This window comes from Phyllopteryx taeniolatus, chromosome 20 (assembly GCF_024500385.1).
Source record: "Phyllopteryx taeniolatus isolate TA_2022b chromosome 20, UOR_Ptae_1.2, whole genome shotgun sequence".
Taxonomy (NCBI): Eukaryota; Metazoa; Chordata; class Actinopteri; order Syngnathiformes; family Syngnathidae; genus Phyllopteryx; species Phyllopteryx taeniolatus.
Genome location: NC_084521.1, coordinates 14,755,553 through 14,773,106, shown reverse-complemented (window position 1 = coordinate 14,773,106; position 17,554 = coordinate 14,755,553). Strand labels below are relative to the sequence as shown.

The following is a 17,554-nucleotide window of genomic DNA, read 5'->3' as shown; positions in this document are numbered from 1 at the left end:
TCAAATTCTTATATTTTTTTGCCGTAATTTCCCCAAGTTAAGATCCTCAAACAAATGTAAATAGTAGACAAATATAACCCAAGTGAACTTAAAATGCTGGTTTTAAATGGTGATTTCCTTTATTAAGGAAAGACAACTATTCAAACTTACCTGGCCCTGTGTGGAAAAAGTAATTACCCCTGATTACCTGATTTTGTGGGTTTTGTGAGCTGGCAAATAAAATACATGCTTGAAATTGTTTAAAATTCTGGGCCCTGAAGCTATAATCTATGAAAGTTTCACTTTTTGAATGGAATTTTGGAAATAAACTTTTTCATGATATTCACTTTTTTTGGAAAGGGTCTGTAATTGAGGGGTGGGCTTGTAAAGAAAAGGAGGGACCTCACTGTCATCCTTTTAGTGTGGTATGCTGCCCCTGGTGTTCATTCTGAATATTACTACTGTAACACAACTTGGCCTGATAGAGTGGAAGGACTATTTTCCTGTTGATAGATCCCTTAACACCACTAGTTTAATATTTCTCCGCCGACACTTTGTGGTTCAGGCTCTCTGCTCACTCAATTATTAAGCAACTTCCCAAGTTGCCTTTTTTCTTTGTTTTGTGTCAATCCGCTCAAATACAACGCTTGTTCTGCAGCCTTTGAAGCAGCAAAGGCCGTTTTTACAACCGTTTGATGTGTGCGCAAATGCCTGTGGACAAGCGATTGTCTTCATTGTTTTCTGCCATTGTTCTCTTTTGTTCTTGGAGCCGTGTGAGTGTGACTTTTTCATTATCAACAACTTGTGTACTTTAATGCAATTCATGGATAGAGAAATAATGCAATTATCAAGCATTGCTTTTGATTAATAGTGCTCTGCTTATGCAAAGTCCTCTTGTATGATGATTGGTTTTTGCATAACTTTCTCAAGATGAGTCCTAATTCCAGCGTGTATTTTTAAATAAATTACTGCAAACTTTTTTTTTAATAAAGCTGTAACATAAAATGTGGAAAAATGGAAGTGCTGTGAATACTTTCCGGACTGCACTGTGCAGTTGCATCATCACTGACAGGTTATTAAGACACCTGGGAACTGTTTTTAATTGTGAAAAAAATGTTTCCTTTAAAACTTGTACAATTAAGGACATCATCTTTGGTTTTGGGAGAGGCCAAATGTCATCCTTTTCCATCAGGCTCAGTAGCAAACTCCAGTTAATCAGGAAAATTATGCCAGCCATGCCCATCAAAATCCATTGCGGTCACAAGACGCCAAAGACATTACTAAAAGTCTTTAACTTCATTATGCATTGCAGGCACTGCCTTCGTTCTGCAACGAAGCATTAGTAATAAATTTTAACAAAACAAGCCTTCTCCAATATAACTTCACTACTTTCATCAGTTATTTTCTAAAAACAAAAATACACATTTTCAATATAGGCAACAATTACGTCGCAGAACACACACTAGTTTAATAAGGAAATGTGCTCATCGTGGATGTCATGGATTGACGCAGGTTTCGACCAAAATGTGCGTGGCTAAAATCTGCCTGAAAATTCAATATGTCACCAGAAAGCAAGCCCAAAATGAATACTGAATCTGGTTTGGAGGGGAAGTTTTTTCCGCAGACATCAATTTCAAGTCCAGAACTATGGAAGAAGTGCCTAGGTTCACAGTATGAGAGAGAGGTCCTTTAAGTCTGTTAAATATTCTCAATATTTATGATTGCAAATCTTTATTGGGCTGGTCAGCACCAAGATAGAACGAGCCATGCACTCTGTGGTTGTGATAAGAAAATCAGGAAGAAACCTGAAACTCTTGCTGTTCCAGGACACAGATAGAGCAACTGGTTGTGATGAATGTTTCAGGTCAAGTCATTCGGCACGGAAAAAAAGAAAAAAACAAGGACAACCAGATAAGCTAACAGTAAACCTATCTTCTACTACTACTTTCTCTTCTTTGTACAGTATTTCCCCGCAGTCTGGATGCCCCCGTGGCACCATAACCCCTCTCACAGGTCAGTCCTGGTAATACGACAACTGTTGTGTGATCAAATTACAAATTTGCGTCACAGGCCCAGTTGGCCGGCCCTCAATAACATCAGCTTTTTGCATCCTCTGATTGGATTGTCAGTGCACACCTTTTACAGCCGAGTTTGAATTGCAAAACATGTAGTATCTGTAGCGATCTGCACACGAATATATTTTAGGTTTTTATGCCCAACAATATCTGTCAGAGGAAGAGGACTAGACTTGGTCTCAGACGTACTTAAAAATACATTTTCAAAATGGTCTCTTCCAGATGAGATTGCATTTGCGACGTGATAGTGGTGGGATCAGGAGGTGGATTAAGTCGGAAGGTGCCTAATGCATGGCCCACCAGTGGTACTGCACTGAATCATCTGGACCACTAAACCTAAACAGCATCTGATCCGAATATTTAAATTAACTCAATGGCAGAACTGTCAGGTTAAAAATTGCTTCTGCATTATTTATTTGACATCTAATTTGGCGCATACAGCGAGAACATGCAAGAGCAGTCCCCCGTGATAGAAAAGTAAATGAAAGTGATTGTCTTACATCTGCCTCCCGAGCTTTGCCCTTGTTCTATTAGACACAGTCCAACACATCCACTCTCAGGGCGCTTTTCTGCTCAACTTGCTCACGTCTAATGATGTGTGAACAAATGTAATACTAAATGGAATGGTGACATGCAAAGTTATATTTCACCATTTATTGGCACGTTGAAGCACAGTCCCCGTTATTTTCGACAAAACATTATTTTGAAGAAGAAAATGTAACCGTAAAGTAGTGAAGTGGTCCTTCCTTGTCCTCAGGCAAGTATTGTTTCTGAGGTTTCTACTTTAACCACTTGAGGTCACTGTTGGACAGATCTGTCACTTCTGCCTTAATTAATGATGAATATATAGGATGTCCCGTAAGTCTCCTTACAATTCATACTTCCATCCATTTTCCGTACCAGTTATCCTCACTAGGGTCACGGCAATGCTGGAGCCTATCCCAGCTGACTGGGCGCCGATTCGACAAATGTATTCATCCATCGTCTTCCGCTTATCCGAGGTCAGGTCACAGGGTCAGTAGCTTTAGCAGGGAAGCCCATACTTCCCTCGCTGCTGGTATCCGGGATCTTGTTCTTTCGGTCTTGACCCACAGCTTGTGACCGTCGGTGAAATGCAGTGGCCTAACCTTCGAAAGGCTGTTAATGCTCAAAAACCCTACATTTTTGCTGAGTTCAAACAATTCTCCAAGAGTGGGCCAAGATATCCTCACTGAGATGTGAGACTCCTTGCCAGTTATAGAAAACACTTGATTTCAGTTGTTGCTGCTGCTGAGGATTGCCCAACCGGTTAGGAGGCCATTACTTTTTCACACAGGGCCAGGTTAACTTTGAATAGTTTTTTTTTTTTCCTTGATAAATGAAATCATTTAAAAACAGCATTTTAAGTTCACTTGGGTTATATTTATCTGATATTTACATTTCTTTGATGATCTTAAATATTAAAGTGGGGAAACTATGCAAGAATATAATTATTCGACAAGGAGGCCAATACTTTTTCACAGCACTGTACATTAATTTCATTTTGGTCATACTGTGTCTTCACATTACACTATTTGCCACTGTGTAATGGCTCTATGTTTATACTCTTCTTCATTGTTGCAGAATAAACTAAGCATGTCGTCGTGTGTACGTCAGTCTTACGTGAAGCTGCGTTAACTTGTTCCGATGTCTGTTGTCCAGATAACCAGGTTCTGCAGTTCGGGAAGCTGGTGAGCACCTCCAACACCTACGAGTCGACTTCCCCCGGACAACCCAGAAAGTGCGTGACAGTCAGCACAGATCAGCCTCTGCTTTGGAGCATGGGCATCCTCCGAGGACTGCAATGAACCATGCATCCATTTTCTACAGCACTTGTCCTCGATTAGGGTTGCAGATGAACTGAAGCCTATCCCAGCTGACGTTGAACGAGAGGCGGGGTACACCCTTGACTGATTGCCAGCCAATAACAGGACCGCAATGTTGGGGAACAGTAACATCAATACCTTCATTTTATGCCCATCTTTTTTTTTTTGAGAGAGAGAGAGATTTTGTGACGAAGTAAAAGAGTGTCTTTTTTAATTCATGTCTGGTTGTTGTTTTTAGTTGTGTTATTCTTGAGCTGACCAACTTTGTGGAAACTCCAGACAAGAGAGCCTGACCTGAGATTTTAGCCCTAAACCTCACAACTGTGATGCAGATGTGGTAACCACTACCCCAATGTGCTGCCTGAACAAATGATATTAATTAAACACAATCGCCTCAGAAGCTTTGTGATTAGTTCTTTTGTGCTCCCCTTCAAACAGTTGTTTTAAAGTAATTAGATTGAGAAATGCACTCCATCTTACCTAAATAATTAACTACACAAAAGGCAAAATATAAAGGCCTCGTACAAATACACAGCCACTGCCAAGTATTCAGAAGAGCTTCCACATTGAATTTAAAAGGCAAATCATTGGTTTGTTTTATTTACACAGTGAAAGAGAAATGTCAATAGCACGTAAAAATGTCATCCCTTCAGTACCCCCCCAATTAGAACTTTGCACGGCCGTCTTCTGGTCCTGGATGTTAAGGGAGTTTAACCACCACTGCAAGACAAAATGAGAACAATGTTATTCTTTGCACATGCAGTTGGATGTGAGAGCTAGTGCTAGTTTTTATTTGGTCTTAGCTTGAAAATGAGGCATTACTGACTTTTATACTATGTGACAAAAATGGTAAACAGATTGCAAATAGAGGAAGTGCTGTCATGTTAGTTACATTTAGATAGTTTGTGATGACAACAGTGTGTAGCACAGTGATTCGCGACCACCGTGTCGAGGCACATTAGTGCACAAGAAATTATCAGTTTTCTTAATTGGTCCAAAATTATTGATTTACGACAAATATTGTATCTTTGTTCAACTATCTATTCCAGCAAAAAGAGGCTGTACAATTACATGCTCTTCCACTAGATGGCAGAAGGTACATAACATCCATTTTTTGTGACATTTTTGCTTGGTGGTGTCCCTTCCCTCGAGATGTTTTTTCTAATGTAAGATATGTGCTTTGCCTCAATAATGGTTGGTAATCACTGTGATTCACACTGTTGTCATCACCAGCTTTAATTGTATCCAACACCACAGTACTTGCTTTATTTGCAATTTGTTTACCATTTTTGTTACATAGTATAAAAGCCAGTAATGCCTCATTTGCCAGGCCAAACAAAAACTTGTATATAGCTGCTGTAGCATAATACAGTTTGTTTTCCTGAGTGCATTAGATGAGATTTAATCATGACAAATGCTGAACGCCTTAAAGACTGATTTGTTGCAGTAACTTACACAATGATGTTGTTGATGGGGATGTGGATCAGTTTAACAAAGAATCCAATAAATCCCATGATGGCGAACCCAATCGCTGTGGCCATTGCAATTTTCTGGAATTCTGTGAAGGTAAGCAGAAATATTCCCAATTAAATCCACCAGCGACACACGATCGGCTCGGACGACAATCAAAAACTGTACGGACCTTTTCTATCGGGTTTTGTGCATCTCTTTACCAGCCTTATGGAGTCTTTGACGAACTGCCGACTGGGCTCAACAAACTGCATTACCTGGTCCATGTTAGCTGAAGATTGAGAGCATCGCAAGAAACAGTCGCGTTAGCTACAAGCTAACTCACAGCGATCCAATGCTGACGTTGACTTTACCCTGACGCTTCATTCAAAAAATAATAATAATACGTTAATTCCACCGCTTTGTATTTCAGTGGTTTGTAAACCTTTAGGAGAAAACCTATTGCGTTAAGCTAATTAACACGTATTGGCTTGTGTGGCACGCTGAAGAAAAGCTATAATATGGACGTGAGATTAAAAAAATATATATATAAATTCCTAACATAAAACAGATTTTGTTGCTATCACCTGCTTTTTAATGTAAAAATATTAGAGCGTCGGAGTTCTTACCTTGTCCGAGGTCGTGTTTGTTGAGAAGAGGAGTGAAGCCACGTCGTTCGGTTGATATGCGACAAGACCGACGTGTACTTTACACGCGCATGCGCATCGATGCTTTCTTGTCTAGTGTGACTTTTTGTTCACACTGACACCTAGCGGCTGGGAGAAGTTTCCAGGAACACGAGTTTGATCTGTCTTGGTCCAAAGAAAAACACTTCTTAATGCATGTGAATAAATTCTTCTTCTTTTGAGCATTATTTTCTTCTTCCTGAATATTATTTTTATTATGTTTTCTGCACCGGTTGTGTTCGTAGCCTTCAGGGCGTTTCTAGGATCAGTGGTTTAGGGGTGCTTTCACTGTTTTGTACATTTTGAACGCAATTTCTATAAAACAGAAGCATGACACTTTTTGAGGTCTTTGACTAAACAATCAAATCTTATAGATCTTGAGACACAGCAAAATAGGAGAGATTGGATTTATCAATCCAACATATTGTAACCCTACTAAAATGACCATATTTTGATCAGCAGCAGCTCTTTAACATATGCTGTATTTTTGTTGTTAAACTATTAAAATTTTACCAAGTACTGTATCGTTATGCACTTTTCCAGCTCGTTTAAAAAGAAAATGCTGTACAGTAAAAAAATAAATAAATTTAAATATATAATCAGAATAATACTGGTAATAATCCCAATTTTTCAGTGTTGGGATTAATATTTATTTATCCTCTACTGTAATTGTAATCCAAATTTGGTTTCTTTTAAATCATTTCTGGTCCAAAGCTGTGAAAGCTCAGTTCGCCTGGACCACATTCCACAAGTGTTAATAAACTCTCATGTGATTTAGATTAGAACTTCTTTTTTTTTCCTCCACCCATTGTTCACCCCAGTGAATGCGCAACGCAGTGATACATTTAAGTGTGTGCGTTGCAGTCTGCATTACGCTGTTTGAAAAAAAAATAAAATAGACACCAAATATAGAATACTTCTGATCCTTTATAAAATAAATTGGTGGTAATCCTTACAGTACGTGTAGATTAATGCCCCTAGCAAAATAGTGCTTTATGAATGATGCCTTTTCACACTTAACATGATACAAAGTCCTTCCTAGCATTGTAATGTATACATTATTCACTGCCAAGTGATGCCAAGCATGCTACAGCTGCTCTCCCACAGCTCCTGGGCCAAATCATCATCTGAGGCACTTCTGGAGCATCTTGCTGGGGCGCAGTCGCTGAAACCACAAGGAAATGCCCGTTACTTAGAATCCGATCCACTACATTGTGTGAACACCGAAACAGCGAGCATCTTGTCTGTCTGCAGGTACCAGTGAGGGGTAAGAAGATATGCTGCCACTATAGGCTGGATGAAATGTACCTGAAGTAGGCTCCGCTCTGGCTCTCCAGGCCAGGCTGCACAGCACAGTAGATGGTGGTCTGAGCCCCCTCCACCGTTGTCTTTGTGAAGATTCTGAAGATCTTCACAGCCACCTGGATACATTGATGCTGGTGCCTCCACAGGTCCGACTGCACTACACCGGGGTGTAGAGAGAACACGCTTACCCCTGTTCCTGCAACATGCGCAACAAAGTAAAGAAAACGCATTACCAAGTATGTCTGATATTTGCTTGATAATGCGTTTTCTTTACTTTTTTACTTTAAATGTACATTTTCTGTGCAAATGGACAGGATACTTCAGTTTTAGGGAGGCAGGTGTTGATGCTGAGGAGGAGGCCTCATGATAGCAGATAAAAGCAACCTTGGAAGGAGAATGTCTCTTGTTACAGGTAGTTTATTATCATGTAGGGCTGCAACCAACGATTGCTTTCATAATCGATGAATCTTTTTTGATTATTCGATTTAAAAATATTTTTTTTAATTCTTGAATCAAATCAGTGATACATAATTCATGTTTTTATAAGAATGGAGACAGATGCAAGGCTACGGTGCAAAAACTCAAAATTTTACCAAGAATATTTATTTCAAAACAATCTGATTACACTTAAAGACTTGTAAAAAACTAAAAAGTAACTTGTTTTTAAACAATTTGCAACCATTTCAAGCTAATATTTACTTAAAATAAGCAGTTTCCCCAGTCATGCATGTACTTACTCTGTTGTCACACCCTCACCTTTTAACTTTTTGGCAAGGGCTCGTGCAAAGAGGACATTGGCCAGTTTGCTCTGCCCGTACGCCTTCATGGTGTCATAGCTGCTCTCACTATTCAGGTCATCCAATCGAAGGCTAGTCCAGGTGTGAGCCACCGATGCCACCACAACGATGCGAGCCGGAGCTGAAACTTTGATCAGGTCCAGCAGCAGGTACGTCAACAGGAAGTGACCTGTTAATTCAGTCCGAAATATGTATTTCTTCATCTAAAACTGTATCACAGAACTGACAAACCCTTACTCATCAATATTGTATGCAAGTACTGCCTTTACAAAAATAGACGAGGGCAAAATATGAGAAACATCTCATCAAGCTGATGCAAAATTGCCATTTTTTCCAGTTCCACAAAAACATTTTTAGGTCCCTGAACGCTGGGACACCTTCCACACACACACACACACACACACACACACACACACACACACACACACACACACACACACACAGCAAGGGACACTGCTCAACTCAGAAATGGTAAATAATTTTTTTTTTTTTTTTAAACTACCATTTTGGGAGATTTGTTTTTCATCTGTTTCGTCAGGGCCACGGTTTTCACAAAATCTGACTTTTTTAAAGTAGCTATAAAAATACTTTTAGGTCCTGGAGTGGCAGTTAACTCTTCACACACATGCACGCGCACACACTCACACACACACTAGGTGACCTGCCTCAAGCCAATTGGCAGAAAAGTCACTTTTGGGTTTTTTTTTGGAGGGGGATTCGTGGCCCCATTAACTTGTACATTGACATGCCAGAATATACAATAGAAGCCACACCTCAAGGTCTGTATATTTTTGTCAAGAGCTATCCTTGTAGTTCCTCTTTTGGAGCTTGGGTGGCTTTGCGCCCATCTCTCTCTCTCTCTCTCTCTCTCTCTCTCTCTCTCTCTCTCTCTCTCTCTCTCTCTCTCTCTCTCTCTCTCTCTCTGTGTCTTTCTCTCTCTCTCTCCCTTCCCTGTAATCAGTACCACCTTGGCCGCGCACCTGCTTTCAATCAGTTGTCATCATCTCTGCCTGCATAAAAGTCTCCCAGATCCTGGAAATCCTCGCCAGGGTATTAATGTTCCTCCATGGTACACCGGCCCTGCATATTCACGTAAGCTACCCCTTATTGGTATTATTCTGACTCCCATGTTCTTCATTGTCCTCAGTGTTCCTTCAACTGCCAAATACTTCGTCCAGCTCTTCCGGGGGATCCCGAGGCGTTCCCAGGCCAGCCAAAAGACATAGTCTCTCCAGCGTGTCTTGGGTTGTTCCCGGTGGGACGTGCCCGGAACACCTCACCAGGGAGGTGTCCGGGAAGCATCCGAATCAGATGCCCCAGCCTCCTCATCTGGCTCCTCTCAATGTGGAGGAGCAGCGGCTCTACTCTGAGATCCTCCCGGATGACCGAGCTTTTCACCCTATCTCTAAGGGAGAGCCCGGACACCCTGCGGAGGAAACTCATTTCAGCCGCTTGTATCCGGGATCTTGTTCTTTCGGTCACGACCCACAGCTCGTGACCATAGGTGAGGGTAGGAATGTAGATCGACCGGTAAATCGAGAGCTTTCGGCTTAGCCCCTTCTTTACCATAATGGACCGATACAAAGTCCGCATGACTGCAGACGCTGCACCGATCCGCCTGTCGATCTCCCACTCCAGACCCCAAGATACTTGAACTCCTCCACTTGGGGCAGGATCTAATCCCTGCCCTGGAGAGGGCACGCCACCCTTTTCCGACTGAAGACCATGGTCTCAGTTTTGGAAGTGCTGATTCTCATCCCAGCCGCTTCACACTCTGCTGCGAACTGCTCCAGTGAGAGTTGGAGATCACGGCTTGATGAAGCCAACAGAACCACATCTGCAAAAAGCAGAGATTCAATACTGAGGCCACCAAACCGGACCCCCTCTACGCCTCGGCTGCGCCTAGAAATTCTGTCCATAAAACTTGTGAACAGAAAGGGCAGCCTTGGTGGATTCCAACCCTCACCGGAAACTACTTACTGCCGGATATGCGGACCAATCTCTGACTCCGGTCGTACAGGGACCGAACAGCCCGTTACCTTCATATCCTGACAATTTTCTCTCTATAGCATTGTTCTTGATTTCCTATCTCATTGTTTCCAATGGAAGTGCATGCAGGCAAGGGAAGTTCCTGGTTCTACATGTGCTATATATACTGTTCAATGCTCTCACATTCCAAAAACATGCGTCTTAGGTTAAGTGAAGACACTAAATTGTCCATAGGTGTGAATGTGAGTGCGAATTGTTGTTTGGCTGTATGTGCCCTGCAATTAACTAGCAAACAGAAGCCAGGGTACTCGGCCTCTTGTCCAAAGTCGACTGGGATTGGCTCCAGCGTTGTACCGATATAGAAAATGGATGGATGGGCGTGTGTGTGTGGGCTGCCTTGTGAAGCTGAGCTTGTTCTAGCTTCCACCAGCTTGGGTTCAAAATACCAACTGAGCACATTATCACGTTGGAGGGGGAGCCATGGTACACTATATGATGTATGGTTAGTTTATGTGCACAAACACAACAACAATCATCCTTGTCATGAGTTCATTATGTATTCACAATAATTAAATTACTTAAAATGGTTTCCTGTTACCAGACAACAAGCATAAATAAATAGCAAAAATGGGACAAAATATCACTGTAGAGTTTCTGCACCTTCTCTCTTGTCTACTTCTTGACAAATTCGCTGACTCACCCAAATGGTTGACTCCAAATTGCATTTCAAAGCCATCTGTGGTCTTGGAGTATGGACACATCATAATGCCTGCGTTGTTTATCAAAATATTGACTTGCTTCTCCTCTAAAAATAAACACACAAGCAGAGGAAGATGAAAAGTGAGTGATGAAAGTTTCCTATATATTTATTTGAATTCTCTGGCAATCACAAAAAGCTCCCTTTTTAGTATTCATTCTGCGTGATGTTTAAAAAAATAGTATAGCATGCTTTATAATAGGTGGGCCAAAAATAGGTAATAGGAAGGAAGGAAAGGAAAGGAATGGTCAACACACACAAACCCACAATGAGACAGGCTCTCTAATTTTGCTCACAAATTGTCCGGTAAATTTATGTAAATCTCCCTTGGTGAAATAATCCTTCCATCTAACAGGTGTGGCATGCCAATTAAACAGCACGATTATTGCCCAGGGCTGCCCACAATAAAAGTTCCATTGTAAAATGTGCAGTTCTACTGTGTTGGAAGGTTCCGGTGAGGTCAGAAAAGCAGTCAGTATCTGGTGTGACCACCATTTGCCTTACGGAGTGCAACACCCCCCCTTCGCATAGAGTTGATTAGGTTGCTGATTGAACCACCACTAAACATTTTCAAAAGGTTGCAAAATGTGTTCGGGGATGCTGCAATAGGCTACAGCACAGTCAAAAAGTGGCAAAGGCAATGAACAAGACTCCGTTTTGAGTGACTTCTGTGACAAGCAAAGGAGCTTGTGAAGTCATCAGTTCCTTTGGCTGGACAACCATATCCGATCCCCCATACTCACCCGATCTGGCACCATCAGATTCTCACCTTTTTGGACTTTTAAAAGAACGAGCTAGGGGTCAGCACTTCTTTGATGACAAACAAGCAAACTGTAAAAACAGGTTAAAAATGCCGCCTAGTGAATTTTACGAGGCTGGCATGCATACAGCGGCTGAAATAAGCATTTAAAGCGTCACCATTTTTCTCACTAAATATACTTCCAAAGGTGCTATTGACGTGAACATTTCACCAGATGTTGGGAACAACCCAAGTAATCCATACATACAAAGAAAGTAGAACAAATAAGATCAGCAATTAAGTTGTGTGTAAAAATGTGAAATGACACAGGGAAAAAGTATTGAACACATGAGGAAAGGGCGGTGCAAAAAGGCATGGGACACCTAAAATCCATCGCAAAGTAATTGTTGTAAAACATAACGAAGGCATTGGTTACAGGTGCATAGCTAAGCTTCTGAATGTTCAAGTGAGCACGGTTGGGGCCATATTACGTAAGTGGAAAGTCAATCATACCACCGTAAATTTGCATCGGTGCTCCTTGCAAGATTTCTGACAGAGGAGTGCAAAGAATAATCAGAAGAGTTGTCCAAGAGCCAAGGACCACCTGTGGAGGGCTTCAAAAAGACCTGGAATTAGCATGTACTGTTGTTGTCACAAAGAAAACTGTGAACTTTTAGCTTGATTCTATTGGACATAATCTGAAATAAGTTTTCACAAAAGCTTTGCCATGTTGCAGCAGCTGTCTGGGTGGCTGGTCTCAGACGACCTTGGAGGTTAAAATGATGGACGTGGTGTCAACGATACAATGGTATCAGTTTTAACTGGACCCAGAAGCAAGCGGAGGCTGAAGAAGTTTGTGGAGAATGGTTTATTGAAAAGGAATTTGGAGTTGGACCGTTGAAGCGTAATGGCGGCTCGGGAGACGATGGCGTGAGCAGGTGGACGGCTTGGCGGCGTATTTAAGAGGTCAGCAAGGCGGGGAAGACGGAAGGAACACTGAGGACGAGGAAGAACATGGAGATCCGAATAATGCCAACAAGGCGTAGCTTACGTGCGAGTACAGAGCCGGTGTTCCACGGGTGAACGTTAATACTCTGGCGTGGGATTCCCGGTTCTGGCAGGCTTAAATGTAGGCAGTGATGACGGCTTGATAGGGAACAGGTGCGCAAGTGAGTGGGTGGAGGTGACTGGGGAGCGAGAGAGGAGGGGGGGAAGGCGAGGCACAAAGTGCCACCCAAGTTCTAAATAAGGAACAGCAGGTGAGAGACTCTGACACGTGGAACTCCTTGGCTGGTGTGGTAACACAAATTCTGCAGTCGTGAGGTCAGTTTAACATAAAGTAGTACTGTTAAATTCTCTGAAACGCCTTTGGAGACGTCTTATGGTAGAGAGAGGAACATTCAGTTCACAGTCAACGGCTCTGGTGGACATTACTGCAGTCAGCATGCCAATTGCAAAATCCCTCAAATTAGCAACATTCGTGGCATTGTGCTATGACTGCACATTTTAGAAAGGCCTTTTACTGTGGCCAGCCTAAGGCACAACTGTGCAAAAATTATGCTGTCTCATCAGCATTTTGATATGCCACACCTGAGAGGTGGACGGATTATCCCAGCAAAAGAGAAGTGCTCACTTTCACAGATTTAGTCATGTTTTCAAACAATATTTGAAAGAAATAAGCCTTTTGTGTACATAGAAAAGTGTACGATCTTTGAGTTGAGTTCATTAAAAACAAAAATGTTACAGTTATATTTTTGTTCGGTGCATAATGTCACAGAAAGCCATCACAACGAACCTTTATTGATGAGCTCAGCAAAGGCTCGAATGGATCTGCAGTCAGAAAGATCCAGTTTCCTGACAACCACATTCTCATTACCAGTGTCTTCCAAAATCTCCGATCTCGCCTCCTTTGCTCTTTCCAGGTCCCTGCATGCCATGATGATGCGGGCACCTAAAAAAAAAGACAAAAGAAAAAAAAAGATGATAATTATAGAATCACATAATGCAACTTGTTTTATGTGACAGTTAAGAATGTTGTACAGATTCCAACTAACAGCGCAGAAAGCATTAGTTTTATTTTATTCTATACTCGGAATACTTTTCAACATCCCATATAGGTTTTGAACTCAGCACAAAACCCACTTCATTGTCATTCATGTGGAACACAAATGATAGTGCCTTCCCATTAATGAGCTGTTTTGAGAACACATGCACAGTACACCATACTCTGCACACACACACACACACACACAAACATGATAGCGGCAGTGCCCAGCAATTATGGACGAGGAGAGTGATTACTCAGTGACTGTCTTTGTTTTTCTCCTGCCGTTCCCATGAGGGAAAATTCAGCTGCTCCCACATTGCCTCGAAGGCCAAGTTCACTTCATTAAAATAAAGCAGACAACAAGCTGTTGTCAATGTGCTAAACGCACCAAAGACTCAATATTCAAAGACTAATGAGTCAGTGTGATTTTCCTGTTGCATTTTAAGAGGGGAATCCACAAAAAAAGGATGCTGATATGTACCTCACAGGCAAATCGTTGTTTTTTTTTTGTTTGTTTCTTTCTTTTTTACTCCTGTTTAAAGATTACTTAGAAGAAATAATCAATATAAAACAACTGTAATGCATTTACATCCAAATATTTAGATGAGAAAGCAATCATCCTTGGGTGACAGGCCTTCATTGCAAATCAAACCTGTTTTGTCATCACTGTGTTGCATAATCCTGTTGCGTGATACGTTGTTGTTAATCATGTATCAAGTAAATGTAACCAAAACACTGCATGGAACATTTTTTTTTTTATGTGAAAACAAACATGAACATGAATAAATGAACAGTGGTTGTTAAGAAAACAAGCGGGGCACAAGGTTTACTGAGCCTTTCAAGATGGGTGAACACAATTTTTAGACCTCACTCTAGCCAAACATTTATTGAAATAAACCACAACAAAACTGAGATTTATTTATTTTTTAGTAGTAAAGAAAAGAGGATTGCTGTTAGTAAATACCTGGAGTCAGTCTCTTTAAAAACCAAAGACCAAGTCCAAAACCTTGGTGTACTGATAAATTCCGACCTGACTTTCAACAGTCATATCAAATCAATTACTAAAACTGCCTTCTACCATCTGAAGAACATATCCAGAGTGAAGGCTTGCATGTCCCAAGCAGATCAGGAGAAGATCATGCATGCTTTTATCTCAGGTAGACTTGACTATTTTAATGGTCTTCTGACTGGACTCCCCAAAAACCATTAAACAGCTGCAGCTCATTCAGAATGGTTTAGGTCCTGAATACATGAAAGAAATGCTAATGGAATATATAAACCCAGTTACACTCTGAGTTCGACACTCAGGTCAAATAGTGGAGCACAGAGTCAGAGATTCCAAAGCAAACATTGTGAAACATTGTGAAGCAGCATTTAGCTATTATGCTGCACACAAAGTTGCCAACAGAAGTGACGTCGGCCCCAAGTGTGCATGTTTTTAAGTCCAGGTTAGAAACTCTTCTTTTTTTCTCATGCTTTTTAGAGCATTTCCACTTTTAAATGATATTTCTGGCACTGTACAATGTTTTAATTGTACTCTTATTTTTTTCCTCTTTGTTTTAAATGCTTATAAGCTTTTTTTTTGTTTGTTTTGCTTTTAAATGCGTTTAATCATGCAACGCACACTGAGTTACATTGTGTATGAAATGTGCTATATAAATAATTTTGCTTTGCTTAGTGTGTGTGCATGTGTGTGCGTGTGTGTGCATGGTGCATTCTCCCATCTTTCTTTTGTTTCCTGTCTGGCTCTGAAGGGCGCAGCCCCTCACAATGCTCCCTCTGTCCCCCTTTTTTGACGCATCATCTGTCTTCCGTCACTTGACTGGTGGAGTGTTAAGCCGCATGCTCATCGGCTCACATTCTCTTATGGTGAAAAAGGACCAAAAGGATAAATACTGCATACATGTTGAAGAAAACCAGTTGACCCAGGGGGAAGGATTAAACTTGATTATTTGGTGGAGGTCTGAGCATGGGGGTCATGCTTTTTAGCTTAAACTCTGTTTATGTTTTGGAACTCTTGATACATACCGGAATGTAAAAGTCACACGTGGAAAGTTTGGGGGAATTTAGTATGGGGGAAAAAAACAGGCAGATGAACACGAGCAGCAAAGGTAAACAGTCGAAATTATTGTTGGAGTAGTTGCAATAGGTATACCAAGGGTATCAAACTAATTTTCACCACGGACCACATCGCAGTTATGACTTCCGTTATGACTGTGAACCCATATTACCTTATTACCTCATGTATGTGCATATATATATATATATATATATATATATATATATATACAACAAATTGATTGATACCTCGTTTTGAAATCAGAAGCTTTGTACGTTTACGTTTTTCCAACTATTATTTTAAAAAAAAAATTAAAAGGGGGCAACAAAAAATGCTTTCAATTTCTCAACATTATTTTAGTTTTGATATTTTCACAAGAAAGGTGAAGTCAACGCACATGATTTGCTTTCCCCAGGCCATGATGTGGCGGGCTGGATCTGGCCCCCCTGCCACCAGTTTGAGACCTGTGAGGTATACCATTAGTAGGCCTATATGTAGCATTAATTGGAGTAGTGGTAGCAGTGTTGTATCTGTAGCAAGAATACAAGTAGTAGCAATAGTAGTGGTAGTAGGAGGAACAGTCGTAGCAGTCAAGGGATGCTTCTAGGATGAAAAGGTTTATGGGTGCTGAGCTCCCAGCCAGGCAAAAATACATTTCACTTTACATTTGAACATTTTGAGACAACAGATTGGAGAAGACAGGAGACAAGCCAGGTACAACTAACAAGGAGCGAACGGATGTGCGAGCAATGGGGGAAACGCACGATCCAAAAATCGATCGAAATCAAATCATGGAGCAAAACCCGAAGAAAAACAAAGCCAAAGGGCAAGAAACCTAACAAGGAGGAGTAACAATGCGGTGATAGAAGTTCTCGTACCTCTTGCTGCCAGATCTCTCGCTGTTTCCTTGCCTATGCCAGTGTTGGCTCCAGTGATGATGGCTGTTTTGCTGTCCAGCCTCTCCTCAGATGACCAGCGGTGACAGCACACAGCCCTGAACCGCAAACAAGCAAAACGTCCACTGATACCACTGAAAAATATATATTTATAAAGTAGATCTGTAAATATGATCCCCCAAAATTCTTATTGTAGTGTATATTATAATAAGTTTTGATAATACCCCCAAAATGCATGTTTTATACTAAATTTGACAATAATGAAATAAGTGACCTGATTATTGGGTTAAGTTACCCCCACGGCTAACTTTCTTTGCCTCGCAGAAACTCAGCTCAAAGCAGTGCAATGCATCCTACATAATGCAGGAGAATAATGATGCACTTTGCAAAAGCAAACAGTCACTTTCAAGTCTTGGCACATCAGCCGGCGTTAATCACCTTACAAATGTCAACATTCTTTTTGGTTTTCGCTTCTGCTTTTGTATGTGCACTCGCCTTGTTGTCAACATGTCGTCCTACCTGCAGCTCATCTTTGCTTCACGGCTACAAATTCCCACCTCACCAATGAACAATCGGTCTCTTCGCAGTTTGCATCATCGTCATCGTCATCATAGTCGCTCCCAATAGCCGCGCCCACCTTGTGCGTGCATCATCAGCGCTGAGCCAATCAGGTGCGAGCTCAGATGGCACATAAATAATTAGCAAATTCCAGATTGTGAAGCGGACGCTCCACCCACAGTCGCCATGCACGCCAACCCCCGTTGGTCGCATCCTGCTGCCAGGCGCATTGGAGGCGTGAACCCCCCCACCCCCGGAAAAAAAGGATATTAATCCATATCATGCATTCAAATGAGACTATACGCGATTGAACGCTTTCAGTCAGCAGTTTGAATTCAAATGATGTTTAAAAACACGTCACTGCGATTGGACAG

At 41.4% G+C, this 17,554-nt stretch overlaps 3 protein-coding genes across 11 annotated transcripts in view; 1 reads left to right on the top strand and 2 right to left on the bottom strand.

The window, feature by feature from the left end:
* The window catches only part of tpk1 (thiamin pyrophosphokinase 1), a 61,495-nt gene extending 57,197 nt beyond the window's left edge, over window positions 1-4,298 (top strand). For 5 of the 7 annotated variants that reach the window (XM_061757663.1, XM_061757665.1, XM_061757660.1 and 2 more), the window contains one exon: window positions 3,735-4,298. In XM_061757663.1, the coding sequence (XP_061613647.1) occupies window positions 3,735-3,880 (146 nt within the window). In that variant the 3' untranslated portion in view covers window positions 3,881-4,298. The remainder of the gene's footprint in view (window positions 1-3,734) is intronic. The other 2 variants (XM_061757667.1, XM_061757666.1) reach the window with 1 other exon arrangement.
* A 166-nt stretch (window positions 4,299-4,464) lies between these two features.
* On the bottom strand, window positions 4,465-6,133 carry sec61g (SEC61 translocon subunit gamma). The gene is made up of 4 exons (XM_061757668.1): window positions 5,977-6,133; window positions 5,541-5,639; window positions 5,354-5,456; window positions 4,465-4,618 (listed from the first exon to the last, which is right to left on the bottom strand). Exons 2-4 carry the CDS (start codon window positions 5,632-5,634, stop codon window positions 4,609-4,611), a joined length of 207 nt encoding a protein of 68 aa, XP_061613652.1. The 5' UTR covers window positions 5,635-5,639; window positions 5,977-6,133; the 3' UTR covers window positions 4,465-4,608.
* An 814-nt stretch (window positions 6,134-6,947) lies between these two features.
* On the bottom strand, window positions 6,948-17,553 carry zgc:112332 (uncharacterized protein LOC553712 homolog). 3 transcript variants are annotated; one of them, XM_061757657.1, is made up of 7 exons: window positions 17,118-17,544; window positions 16,605-16,720; window positions 13,416-13,571; window positions 10,825-10,929; window positions 8,095-8,304; window positions 7,342-7,534; window positions 6,948-7,198 (listed from the first exon to the last, which is right to left on the bottom strand). In XM_061757657.1, the coding sequence occupies exons 1-7, from the start codon at window positions 17,129-17,131 to the stop codon at window positions 7,096-7,098; spliced, it is 897 nt and encodes a 298-aa protein (XP_061613641.1). In that variant the 5' UTR covers window positions 17,132-17,544; the 3' UTR covers window positions 6,948-7,095. The 3 variants fall into 3 exon arrangements, with proteins under 3 accessions (XP_061613641.1, XP_061613642.1, XP_061613643.1); XM_061757658.1 differs by having other exon boundaries at window positions 17,142-17,541; XM_061757659.1 differs by lacking the exon at window positions 10,825-10,929 and having other exon boundaries at window positions 17,118-17,553.
* Window position 17,554: the final 1 nt, after the last annotated feature.